Here is a 14,324-nt window from a genome sequence, read left to right as displayed (position 1 = left end):
AACTCCGAATTAATCCATAAAGCAATCAAAGATTTGAAGTTAGCAAATTACAAGTCAGTGATGGATTTGGTTGGCTGAATCACTTACTAACAAGTTGGGGAATTGGCAGGTGGATAATGTCTCTAATCAAAATGGTTTTTGTCTTGTTACTAATATTTTGCACTATAATAACGATAGTTTCTTGTCTAGTGTCTTGGGTACAGAAAATGCTATAGAATATGATTAAACAAGCTTTTGTGGTAGAAAAACAAAAAGGGGGAATTGTGGGAATAAATGAGATTGTGTTTTACTTTGACGAGATGCAGCTGTGCCCTTGAGGCTTGTTACAAACAGGTTTGTGAAACTTAGAGGCAGAAAAATAAGGATGAGGAAGAACCAATAAGCAAAGCTGAAGAGACTCATGGACACTAGATCATATTATAAAAGGGACAGATTGTAAAATAAAGGGTCTTCGCCTAAACTCATATGCGGAATCCGTGTTTAATTGCCACAATCAGGAACCCCATTTCCTTGTTTCAAACTGTCACATTTCTCACCTGGGAAAGAAAGCTGGGCAACTGCTTTACTTGCACCCACAGAGGCAGCAGCTGCTGAATGTCCTTCTTAGACAAGTTTTAATTTCAGCCCCACCACTAGAAGCTGGTGAAGCTCAATGCTACAGGATACGATGCAAGGCAATCTGCCCTGGTCCTACTCATCATCCATCTCCAAATCTCTTAGATACTTGCCAGCTACATCTCTCCTCAGCATCATTTTATTTTAAGAAAAGGTATGTAATTAACATAGTTGAGCACCTCACAGAGAATTCCAGGAGTTAACACTGGACCCAAATTAGATGTTTTGGTCGTATAAAGTTAACAACATAATGGAGACAAATGCCATCTCCTTCAGGGTCCTGATGAGCTAAAACCTCTTACTGAAAAACCTAAACTGAGGCAACAAGCTGAGCCGTTTTCCCCTCCCAAAGTCCAACACTCCCAGCTCCATGCTCTAACATGAGTTTGGATCCCTAGGCTTGGTTTTTGCAACAGAACAAAAATAAGCCACAGAAAAGAGCAGCACATTCCACCACTGCAGCCACCTGCCCAAAGACCTCTGTCCATTCTGCCCAACACACAGTGTTCATGCGTGCCTACAGGAACAGGCAGCACCCGGGCAGGCAGGATCCAGCACCTTCTTCATCTGCTGAAGCCAAAGAGCATGAGAGATGGGAACCACGACACTGGGAGTTATATTTGAAGGTTTTATTAGTTGTTCTTCTGCAGAATCAAAATATTTAGCAAATTACTTCAAAGATCCCTCAAGACTGCTGATATTTTATGTATTTAGAATTTGAACAATGTACAACATAATACTTTGAACTATCAAAACCAACCCCAAACCTGATTTCTAGTACTAGATGTTATTATGTAATTCTATAGCAGTGTGAAAAATGGAACTAATGCAGTGAGTATATTTGTTTTAAAGAAAGTGCTTGAAAGAAATCTCCTGCATCACACTGAGTATTATTTAAAACAAAAAGATAACTGATTTCCTAGCAGGGCATTGTCTTAAATATCCTACAAGCCTGGGGGATTAAGAATACTGAGCCCCAGCTCTCTGCCTTCAGGTTCAAGAACCAACGCAAGTTGCAGGTCCATGTAGAGTTCACAGGTTACCTGTTTCAAGAGAACTTATACACCACTTGGCATTGGATGCTCATGTCTGGCAGAAATGTTGGATGCATGGGTAAAAAAAAAAAAACCCACAAGAGGAACAGCTTCTCTCTTTATGCATAGCAACAGTTTCCGAATCAGTGTTTTACTAAGTTACAGGCTAACTTTCAACCAAAGAAATAAAACTCCATTGCACTAAAGGTCAAATTTAACCAGTTAATCTGGACTGTGACACAGTCAAGTAATTCAGTACAAGCAGACACCATGAAAGCAGCTTCAAAGAACCAAAGCATCCTAGTTTCATAACCAACTTAGTATTCTTCTGTCCAACTCCAGTGCAACAGTGAGGGAGGGAAACCACTCCTGTCTCTACCTATGTACAATTCCAGTAGAGGTTGGGCAGTCTAAACTCTCCGTGGCCAAGCGGGAAAAAGGAAACTTAGGAAAGGACACTTTAAAAATTTAATTTAAGAAAGAAAGAAAGTTGGCTCTCAGTGGAAAGAGAAATGCTGGAGTGATGCACGCAGGCAGGCTTGCTCAGTCACTCTCCCACGTATGTAAAAAAGCCGGACTCCTTCCTGCTGAGAGCAAGTCACACTGGATGTGAAGGTGGCAGTGCTGGTCCTGCTCCGTTGCACCCAGAGAATCCAGGAATGTGTTTTCAGCTAGCTCCTGCACGGGCCATTAGATCTTCCAAAGCATTGTGTTGGTCATTGTTATGTAATAATAAGACCTCCTTAATGTCTTTTAGTTCAAAGCCCATTTCTTTAAATTGACTCATTAGTTGGAGAAGTTCTGTGATCTGAAAGACACAGACAGTCCATTATTTGCAAAAGAAAAGAGGATCAGTGCTTGGTGGAGGTTTAGCACAGAGCCAGTCTTCAGCAACTGGGCACCCCATGAGGTGGATTCCTCCTCCCCAAGTACAGCCCGTTCCAGTTCTGTTTGGAGAAAGTCCACTCACACCAGAGCCAGTGGAGCTCTGGGTGCAGTAGCCCACAGAGCCTCACCTTCAGTCCCCTGTGTTTGCAGTCCTGCATTTCCAAAATCCTCTTCAGCAAGGGCACCAAAGCTCAGTCTGTGGGGGTGTCTCTCTCCCAGTAGGAAATTTATCAGCCTGGCCCAATTTGAGCTCCCTGATTAATGGCACCCTGCTCCCCCATCCAGCAGCTCCTGCTGCATCTGGATTTTTTTGAAGTTACTTCAACTTGGGAACAGTACAGTAGCCCTTGCTATCAATTGGCTCTTCAGATCTAGGGCAAACTTGGGGGATTAGCACAAACCCTATTGGACACACTGTGTACGATACCACCAACATCAACCATGAATCCTCCCTGAGCTTTGAAAAAAAATAAAAGTGACAAGAAGTGAATCAGCTGATCAGACTTTTATGAACCCTGCCATTTACAGTGCCTCCACTCCAGAGGAAAGAAAACCCTGAAAACAAGAAAGCAGGTTGAAATGGGCAATCAGGAGATTAGCCATTTCCAATTTTGGGGTTAAGCCAGCAGCAAATATGTTTCCTGAACTCAGTCACTTCTCCCATCTTCACACTATTGTTCCTCTGTTTGCAAGCTCATCACCAAGTCCAAGAAAGGCAGGAAGGCATATATACGCCTGGGGGGGTTGGGTTGCACCTCTAAAGATTTCATATAATAACTTGGGACACAACAGGCTGGCAGACTTTAAAAGATCCTGCTGTCCTCTGCCCTGGCTACCCACTCCTGCCTCTGTACCTTTGGTGCCAGTAAAGCAGCCAGACAATGAACCAGACCCCAAAAAACATTTTCCAGCTTCTTCCAGAGCAAGCCCTAACCCAATTTGCTGAGCAGCCAGGCAGATGCATTTCTACAAGGGAGAAAATTCACGGCCAGGGCATGCTGGCAGGGTTTGAAAGATAATTTGCTGCTTCTGAAATTAACTGTCTCTGTACCAAACACCTCGCCCACAAAAGAACTCTGGGTTCAAAACATTACAACCAGAATAAGCAGGGTCTTTAAAAAATCCTGCCCCCATAAAAATGCATGCAAGTGAGAGTGATAAAGCAACACAGAAGAATTCTAATGCTTTAACACATATTCACTTTATCACCGCAAAGGTGTCCTTTGGCAGTCAGTTTTTAGAAACAAGGCAGCATTACCACGAAAGCCAGAATTACATCAGCTAGAGGAACTGCTGCTGGAATTCCCCATCACAGAGCGTTCTCTCTATTACTTAGCACATTGCACCCTCACCTTCTCCTCTGAACACTGGTGCATTTCCAAAGCTGCTTCAACAAGAAGTGGATCAAAGCCCTTCTCACAAAGCTGTCCATGTGCAAACAGGTAATCCAAAACCTGTAGGAAATGAAGAAAAGAAACTAAGTTTGCAGAGTGGCGTGCGCAGCACGCAGTTGAATACCATCTCTGTACTTGCAAAGGGGCTGAGTATGACTCTACCCCAGGCTTCACCAGGGACTGAGATAAGTCCTTCCTAGTAAAGTTGAGATGCTCTTTATGCAAGAGCTTGTTCAGAGAGAACAGACAAGCCCTTCTGTCCTCCTGAGCTCTCCCACCAGCTCTGAACATCATCTTTCACTCTAGTCAAAACAGTCTCAGAAGCCTATCTTTAGCCTTCCATGCCTGATCACTGAGCAGAAGGCAGAAGTTTAACTGTGCTTTTTATACTAAAAGTTTTTAAAATGAAACTGTAGGTCCAGCAGTCAAGGTATGTGTTTTTAGCTTCCTCTCAGACAGCTGCAAGAGCTGATGCAATCTGAAAGCAGTCAGTCTTTTAAGATCAACTCAGCATACTGGTGAGTGAGCTGCAAATCCCAGCTCACGTGCCTAGAAACTGCTGCCAAATTTCTTATCTGTCCTCAGCTTTGAGAGGTATGGGGAAAGGTCAGATAGGTAATGCTAGGAAGGCAAAAGAATGCAGCCTGCAAATACGGTAGGATTTAAAACTGCCCTCCTAAGGGCCATTTTTTTCCATTTGATACTACAGTTCACTCCAGCGCACAGCTTAAACTGCTCTCAATGCATAGGTAGTGGGCAAGCAGATCAGCTCCACAAGCAGAAGTCACTGGGACACTCCTCCTCCCCAGGCACAGTCCTGCCAGGCAACGGCCTGCACAGCACACAGCCTGTCTAGGGTCAGCATGGAAAGTTTGGCCATGCTCTCCCTGTTTTAAAATATTTGTTTGAAGCAGATCCAAGACCCAGAGCCACACTTCACCCTGCAGCACTTTATGCTTTTTTGTCACACAGCACTAAGCATAGCATAGAGCCATGCTAAGCTTCCTTTAGATGGTTTTGTGGCTCCTGGGAAGACCCAGTACCTCTCCCAGCTTCACATGGAGCTAAGGGCCCATCCCAAGCTCAGCGCAGCTCCAACCCAGCACCCATAGGCGTGGCTGACTCAAGCAGTCTCTCATCAGAAACACACGCAGACACTCTTTTCTTCGGTTTTGGGAGCCTTTACTGCCAGGTGACAACTTCTCTAGCGGTTAACATCGCAGTGACTACAGGCTGCAACTCCCTGTTAGAATAAAAGTATTCTCCCACATCCATTTTGCAAACCCAAGGTTGTTTCTCAGCAGAATCGGCATCCAATCAAGGGTTTCTTTCCCGTTGCACAAGCTCTTACCTGGTCTATGTTCTGTCCCTTCTTCTTCATGGCTTTCAGGACGTTCTCGGGCGAGTACCCCATGTTGACAACCGTCTCTATGCACTGCCTCTCACTAGCAGAGAGGGCCTGCTGTAGTTCAGGAGTGGGGCCACCTGACCGCTTTGTGCGGCTGGTGTTATTGGGCACTTTAGATACTGGGAAATTTTGGTGCATTACCTGAAGGGGAAAACCCAGAGGCTGAGGTAGTCGTCATCTGCATCCCCACATCCTGTTTCTGGCTAGTGCAGAACCAGGATACCCCATGTAATTAATCCGAGAAGCTTTCTAGATACTGCCCTTGGGAAGTTACTCACTGTTAGGATGAAACCAAGCAGTATGCAGTCTGACTCCCACCATACTCTTTTTACCCTCAAAACAACAATTAACATCCCAGATTCTTTGCAATATACCCTCTCCTACCAGTGGGACCAAAACCTTTCAATACCCAACCTTTGCAACAGTGAAGGTCCTTATGATACAGCCAAACCCTGTACCTCAGAGGAAGCATGGAGATTGCTTCCTTCACCCCGAGTTTGCTCGTCACCTATGATTTTCTGTACTCAAAGGAACACTACTTCTGAAGATTTTCAGAAACAGGATCCAGTGCAAGCACACAGGTATTTGGGAACTTACCACAGGTATTTCTGTTTCCTTGTAGTCTGGGTGTACCTGTTGGACAACACATGAATAAGATGACTATAAACATTATGCACTAGTGAGCAGAATTTGCTACAGCTGGGGGAGAAGGGTTTTATGGGAGAAATCTGGGAATAAGTCTACCATACTAGGGAGAGACTTGTGGTCTGATCAGGCTTCCACATGTGAGATGCAGACATTACACAGTTGTATGCAGTTATAGAATAGCCATCATAAGGATTGCGTCTTCTCTCAGCGCTCTACAAACAGATTATACTCCAAGAAGGATGTGTCCCCTCTCATAATAATTGTAAGCTTGTTTATTCTGTCACTGTAACAGCTACATGTTCATACAGCTCAGTGTAACACGCTGGCTCCTGTTCAGCTCTTGACCCAGTGCTACGTGGCCTGAATGACAGTGATAATTTTGAAGTCATTGCCTAGAGACTTCTCTTGACTTTTTGACCATGAGAAGGGGCAAGAGAAACACATACCTCTTTTCTACTCTCAAAGCACTGCATTTCATACGCCATACATGAGCAATGTGGCACACTGGCTAAAAAGAGCATGTGATTTTTCTACCAACGCCCAACACTTCGTTCTATTCCCAGTATGCCAACAAGACTAGGTAACGTTCCCTGCTGTACACCTGCTCCGTTTCTGCAGAACCACTTTATACTACTTCGCCCAAGATAACAGCAGTGCAAAGGCAGAACTTTGCCCCTGCCAAATCTGCACGTTTCAATTCATCCATTTAAAAGTCTTCCTGCATTTTAAATAGAATTAGAAAAGACTGCAAGAAATCACTGTGGACCAAAAGCCTCAGTTTTTTTGTGTTTCTTGATACTTATTATGCCAACATAGATTGCTTGAAAGCTTGTTCAATTCTTTCAGAAAGGCCTTGTTTGGGCCCAAACTAAACAACAAAAAAAACTGTTTCTAGAAAAACAGTTCTGAGGAAAGGTATTAGGATTTTGACAAATTCCATTTATCTGGAAAAAAAAAAAAAAAACAACAACAAAAAAAAACCCAAAAAAACCCAACAACAACAACAAAAAAAAAACCAACCAAAACACCCAAAACCAAAACCAAACCACCACCAAGGTTTTGTTCTGCATTTCTGACCATTTTCATCTCCAGGGTAAGAATTTCTCTTCTAGTAGACAAAACCTGAGAAATCATATTCAGTCTGATGGACTGGTTTACCCAAGAACCTCTCCTCATGGTAGTAGAGGGGTTCAAAACTCTTCACACACACCCTCTCCAGGCACTTTTGCCAGAGCAAAAAGCACTAGAATATGGGATACACTGAAATGGGGGTCTGGAGTAGCCCTGAAATCAGCTGGTTATCAAATTGAAGGATGATGCTTTGTTACTGATGCTGCAGCCAGGAAAACCAAAACTGCTTCTGACACCAGAGATTCAAGAGTATGGGAAAACCAACTCCTCCTCCTCAATCTACTTGAGCTTGACAACCTGTGCTTGTGGTCAGTGACTTCCAGTGGAGGAAGGAAATACCTAAAGGAATTGCAGGGGTCAAAGCCAGGACTGGTCACTCGGCAGCCGCGCTCCCTGACGTCTCAAACTTGCATTTCAGTGCCCTTCAAGAAGCAGACATGCAGTGCTTTCAGCATGTGCTTGCACACTGTGATTACTTTTAGGGACTTCATACAGAGGCCAGGAGCCCTGCCTGCAGCTGGTGTGCCCACACACATCATGCTACTGCAGTGGTATATAATCTGAATGGTCCACCAGGAGTGCCCCATCCTCCTGTAATCAGAGATTTCTGTAAATAAAATGCATCATATTAGTCAGGTCTCTGACCAGATTTGTTTAATTCCAACCTGTTGTCTTCACTAGTCATTTCTCCCTCTGCCAATGCTGCAAAAAGCAAACCAGTGAGCTTCAAAAAAAAGAACATTCTCAAGAATACACCCTCCCTCTTGGTCTTTAATATTAAAGTTTTAATCCAGCATAGAGATTTGAATAGTTAGAGTGAAAATTTGGCCATCTAAATGCCCATCTATCTAGGTGTAAGTGATCTTTCATGTTAATCCCTAGAGATGCATCGTGTCATACTTCAAGGTTTCACCTCTGAGCTACATATGATCATACAATCGCCTCAAACCTGTGATCTGTAGCAGTGAGCAGTTGCTCAGCACATTGCTGCTTCTGTCAAAGTTTACTGTATTAAATTTGTTGTAGTGATCAATAAACAGCTGTTCTGCTGTGCTCTGATGAATACACTAGTTGCCAGAATACTGTATTTTGCAATTAATAGTGCATTTACCTAAGCCTGAAAAGAGCTGAAAGAACAACAGGAGAGAAGCAGTGTCACTTGTTTCAGAAAACATGATGTCGCACAAAAACCTACAGTATGCCAGTAAGACCACAGAACCACTGCTTATATTGGACAGAAGAAAACAGATTATTTTAGAGCCAGCTAGAGGATTTGACTATACAGCTTTCAGTAGGCTTCAGGAGTATTGGTGTCCAGATCTTAGGTTCCATGGAAAAAAAAAGCCCACAAGCTTACTCAAATTTCTGCTCTTACTCACAAAGAGACAACTTCATGCCAGCTGTTGTCTTTAAGTGTCCTCTAAGTAATTTTAGAACTTGCTGCAAGTTTGAGGAAACGAAGCATCCACCTTCCGTCTCAGAGCTGTATGGCAACCAACTGTAATGTTAGTAATCTGAGATGATCTTCAAGACTGGTTTTGGTATCCACCAAGCAATCCTTCCACCCTCCTTCACAAGGAAGAGAGTAAATACCAGATTTCAGACCACCATCATTTTCTTCCTTTTAAAGATTAGATTTTAAAAGGATCTCAGGAGGAAGACAGACAGAAAGACAGACAGAAAGACAGACAGAAAGACAGACAGAAAGACAGACAGAAAGACAGACAGAAAGACAGACAGAAAGACAGACAGAAAGACAGACAGAAAGACAGACAGAAAGACAGACAGAAAGACAGACAGAAAGACAGACAGAAAGACAGACAGAAAGACAGACAGAAAGACAGACAGAAAGACAGACAGAAAGACAGACAGAAAGACAGACAGAAAGACAGACAGAAAGACAGACAGAAAGACAGACAGAAAGACAGACAGAAAGACAGACAGAAAGACAGACAGAAAGACAGACAGAAAGACAGACAGAAAGACAGACAGAAAGACAGACAGAAAGACAGACAGAAAGACAGACAGAAAGACAGACAGAAAGACAGACAGAAAGACAGACAGAAAGACAGACAGAAAGACAGACAGAAAGACAGACAGAAAGACAGACAGAAAGACAGACAGAAAGACAGACAGAAAGACAGACAGAAAGACAGACAGAAAGACAGACAGAAAGACAGACAGAAAGACAGACAGAAAGACAGACAGAAAGACAGACAGAAAGACAGAAAAATACATTTATTTCACTGCAGGTCACCTGTAAGCACTTTTTGCTTTCATGAATGACAGCACATCTGTGTTTTTTAATCTATTATTGCTTCTATTCCTTGAAAAGCCTGCATTTCCCATTATTTCCAGCAAACAAATAAGCAAGCCGAGGAACAAATCTAGAAGATATTTAACTCAAAACCTAATAGCATTTCAGAATCCGATATATCTCAGTTGGATAAAACAGAACGCAGGACCGTACAAAGAAGATCTTATACGCTTAGCTCAAAGGTGTGCAACTATAAACAACAAGAGCTGAAAAGCTGAAAGAAAAAAAATCACCAGAATTGGTCTAAAAATATCAGATTTGGGGGAAACATGCAGAGTAATAATCTGAGGTTCAGAACTGCCAGCATGAAGACCTGTTGGATTGATCAATTTGCTGTGTAAATTAAGAGGATCTACACATGACCCCCATTAAATGAAACTAAAACCAAAGCCACAGGACATTTTAGAAGCAACATTTGCCTCCGCACCTCCACATCTCCCCAGCAACCCCAATTCTAATCCACTGCATGTTTACCATAGTTGCTGTGCTTTCAGATGATTCTTCTTCCGTACAAACCGTCGATACAGCCAGGGAATGCAGCCTGGATGAAGAGGATAATGTTGATGTCTCCATGCCACCGTCCTCATTTAGAGTAGAAAGACCAACCATATGGTGTCCATTCAGTTCACTAGCTTTATTCTGAGCACAGGTCTGCAAAGAGCTGAGCAAAGTGCCATTGTGGAGACAGGAGGTGCTGTGGAAAGTGCTCATGAGCTTTGATGATTTTTGATCACTCTCATCGGAGTCAAGTTTAGGAAAGGATAAGGATTTGATATTGCTCACTGAAGTGATAGGGGACAGGGACACTTTGGAAGACAAGGACATCTTTTCACAGTTTCCCAACTGCGGTAAAGCGATAAAGCCATTGGGTTTGTGAAGGGGCTTGAAGTCCAACGCGGCCCTTTCTATGGATGCCAGAACTTCCTCATCTTGCAACACAGACTCAGACCCTCCTTTGGGCAGAGTATTATCTAACAGCTGGGCAACAATTGACCCAGTAGTACCAACATGAATTTCAAGAATATTTTTTAATTCCTCCTTATCATCGATAGTTTTTAATTCCAGTTTGTCAAATGGGTCTTCTTCACATTCAAAATCAGCTGGGTTGAAGTCTGCTTTTGGACAAGGTGGACTGAGAACCTTTTGCTTCACAGCACTGCTGTTGGCTGGCATGGGAGTAAGAATATTATTGTGCTGCAGGCTAGCAAGGATGGGGTTAATAGGAGGAGGCATGGACTCAGGGCAAGGTCCCTCTGAGAACCCCATTTTGTTGCTGTCCTCTAGAGCTGCTTTTGAGTTTGCTAGCTCTTCTTCTGCCTTGTGTTCAGCTTCTCTCTGGGCAGCTTGAATTTTTTTGATATCTTCAGCCCACTCGATTGTTTTCTTTTCCAGTGAGAAGTCATACTGACAGGGGGTGGAGGGGAAAGGAGAGGAGAAGAAAAAAAAAAAAAAAAAGATAATTATAAGGATCATAGCCACTACTTCTAACAGCAACATAAGTAACATCGAAAAAGAGCTACATGAATTACCATGGACAGGCATCATTTTTTTCCTCAGCATCTCTTGTAACCTACAGACTGGCAAAGCTAGAAAACACCAGAAGTAGTTCATTTTGCATCTAGCAGCAAAACCTGTCTATAGTCTGGATTAGAATATCATATTTTGCCTCCTTCCTACATTTAGTTTTGCTTTAGAGCTACTGATCATCCCAAGATCAGTTTCACAGCCCTCCCACCCTCTCCCCACAAGACAACAGATATAGCAAGGGGAAGTCTAATGCATTACTAAATGGACAATCATACCCAGATCTGGAACCACTGAACTACCCCCCGTCACAAGTTCCACAAGTCATTCAAGACTAGGGCAGAGTATTTTTGCATCCAAAGACCAATACGATATTATTCAGTTCCCCCTAAAAGATTCCTATGGGACTGGATATTAGAGTTTTATACCCACTAGTTTAAGAGGTATTGGTATTCTTACCCCAGTGCCAATGGCTCACCAGCCAAAGGCAATATACTGGTTACACCAATGATAACTACCTGCAGTAGCAGATTTTGCTGCAGTTACTCTCATGACAGGATCCCACAAGCTTTTCTCATTTAACATAAGCTCCTTCAGGGCCAGGTTAGCACAGGAAAGCATACTCACTACCAGTTTACTGGCTACCATAGTGGCTTAGTTGAGAGGACAAAATTCTGAACAGACTAAATCTACTTAAAGCTTTAATGTCTTATGAAGAATGAACAGCCTCAGATGCTCTTTAAATAACCACAAAATGTCCAGAGAACACAGCCTACAAGTCCAGGGTGTAACCTACCTGTGACTCACAAGAATTCATAAGACATCCTTGCCAGGATAATGGCACATAACCAAACAGGAGTGCTCTTGCCATGGGACTGCTAGGTCATACAAATTCCTAGCTCTAAAGAGCAACAAGCCAGCAAGGCTTGCTAGGCCTCTACTGGGCTTTTCTGGGACTCGCTATGTGTTGCGTCACATCCCATCCTATAGCAGGCTCCAGTGAGATGCTGGAGACCTGTTGTCTCAACTGTATTAACAGTTTTCCCTTCCCTTAGCTCTAAGACTCCAAGAGGTGTGATACACAGTTTATCAGCAAGGTGACTTTGAAAAACAACTCACTGGCAGAAGCGCTGGGTACTACTCATTACACATTCTTTGCTATCTGAGCAGAGCTATCATAGTTTTGTGTGTGTGTGTACGTATATGGTCATATATGGCCAAAATTGACCAAAGCCATATATTTTTTTATATTAAAAAAATGGGGGGTATTTATATAAAAATACACAGCTTTGGTCAATTTTGCTTCCCTGCACTTTTTTTTTTTAACAGCTCTCACTACAGCTGTAAAAAAGTCAAATTGCACTGCGAGATACATAGTCTACAGCGTCACATCATATTACGCAAGGCATTGCAGTCCAATTGAGCATACTACACTTGAGCCTCAGCTTGGCAGGAAAATGGAGACATAGCACAATGAAGCCAGCAATAGGACATTAGAGTCTCCTTTAGCTCTCTCACACCAGCTTAACTGGGTGGAAATATGTGTATTAGGATAATCAGGTAATCATTTAATGCTTATAATGAAAAAGTCATGATGTAGGGTAATAGGGTAATGGGGGGGGGGGGGGGGCGGGCAAAACAAACAAAAAGGCAGAACAATCTACAGCAATCTGTCACAGCTGAAGTAAAAACAATCATCAATTTGGACTGACCAAGGAAAATCATGGATCCAAATGAGAAAACATAGTTCAATTAGATTTCCTGTATCACAATCTGCATTTGGAGATTAGTTTTTCAACAGTTATGCTAAAGCAATTGATTTTATGCTACCAAGAGTTTATGGTAACAGTCATGCTCCTCAAAGACCTGGAAGCCAAGCTGTAACCCGTTTGCCCTACAGCTGGAAAAGAATTCCCCACTCAGAACTGCACAGAAAACAAGAACTGGAAAGAAGAACTTCATCCCACTATCGTGAGAACCCATACAATACGGTCATAGAAACACTTGTTACCCTCAAACAAGATTCTCTAAGTATGCCATAGCATGGGTGTATCAGTTCTTACCATTTTTCCTCTTAAAAATGCTACTCAAATTTAGCCTGGGTAACATTTAGACCTGTAACTATTACACAAAAGCATTGTGCTCTTTTGAAGTAGATACACTAAAATAAATGCTATTAGGCTTTTTAAAGTAATAAGAAGTAGAAACTTTTTGCACAACCTATCATATTTATATCTTTCTATACATTCTGACAGATCTTCTGCAACTACTACCTGACATACGAAATGACACTACAGAACCGACAAGACTAACATTTGAACATGTGTGCAAACTGTGACTAACTTGCAATTTACAGCACCACATGTTGGGGGCCAGAGGTGAGGGGGAAGAGCGGAAAGGCAAAAAACACATCACTTACCTGGGCTTCTCTGACAAGCTGAGAAGAATCAGGCAGGCAGAAACCAATGGGTAATCCAACCTTTGCTGGGGTTTTAAATTTGTCTCCTATCTTAAATGGTACATCATCAAGATAACTGAAAGGCCCTAAGATCAAAAGCAGAAATTGTATCAAAAAAACTCCCAACCAAACCTTGCAATTTTAATGCATTCAATTAAGACTCACATTTCTGTATTTGGAAGCTATTTTATTTCTGCTGCCCCAACTACACCAGGTGACTCAATACAAAGGAAGTTCTTGATCAGAAACACATTGAATCTGTTTGGACTTCCATTGCCTCAGTTTTAGCTTTGTTTTTTGTTTTTGTTTTTAAAGTTCTAGCCCATAACTATTATAAGAAACCTAAACCCACAACATAACAATCCAACAATTGAACAGATTTTGAAGTCAACATACCCAACATCTTAGCTTCCCTTGTAACAAGACTATGCCTATACAACTGGAAGCTGAAGCTCTCCTGAACACTGTATTCTGTTATGTCGCTATAAAAAGATCCATCATTTTTTGTCATGTTCAAAACAGGCTTTAAAATGACCCAGCTTTAGAGCAGCTAAGACAAACTAAAATCCAGGTTTTGGCATACAAGCAGGAAGTAACATTTGGACAGAAGTGGTCACAAGGGCAAAGCAGCTCAAAGTCTAGACACTCCACTTTAACCAAAACAGTGAAATAGCTCAAGACTATTTAGCATAACAATTCTTATTTTTGAAAGAATGCAATCTAACCTAATCAGCTGTCTGATTTGCAATCACTCCAGTGAGAGGCCTCAGACATATTTCATGGTCCTCCATCTGTCCTTTATACCTATCACTTACACATGGTATTTAAAAAGTGTTTTAGGACAAAACTCTTCAAGCATCCTGCAAACTCATGAGGCAGAATCACTTAGAGCTCAAACACCTCCAAG

At 42.3% G+C, this 14,324-nt stretch overlaps 1 protein-coding gene across 1 annotated transcript in view; it reads right to left on the bottom strand.

The window, feature by feature from the left end:
* Positions 1-1,304: 1,304 nt before the first annotated feature.
* The window catches only part of LOC309601512 (ubiquitin-associated protein 1-like), a 38,909-nt gene continuing 25,889 nt past the window's right edge, over positions 1,305-14,324 (bottom strand). Inside the window, exons 5-10 of the mRNA XM_082334545.1 lie at positions 13,379-13,503; positions 9,910-10,839; positions 5,937-5,972; positions 5,283-5,480; positions 3,890-3,991; positions 1,305-2,457 (exon numbers count right to left, since the gene is read on the bottom strand). Of these exons, the coding sequence (XP_082190671.1) occupies positions 2,317-2,457; positions 3,890-3,991; positions 5,283-5,480; positions 5,937-5,972; positions 9,910-10,839; positions 13,379-13,503 (1,532 nt within the window). The 3' untranslated portion in view covers positions 1,305-2,316. The remainder of the gene's footprint in view (positions 2,458-3,889; positions 3,992-5,282; positions 5,481-5,936; positions 5,973-9,909; positions 10,840-13,378; positions 13,504-14,324) is intronic.

This window comes from Platalea leucorodia, assembly GCF_965183815.1.
Source record: "Platalea leucorodia genome assembly, chromosome: W".
NCBI classification, from domain to species: Eukaryota; Metazoa; Chordata; class Aves; order Pelecaniformes; family Threskiornithidae; genus Platalea; species Platalea leucorodia.
Note: the sequence above shows the minus strand (reverse complement) of the source record. Positions and strands in the feature narration are given on the sequence as shown.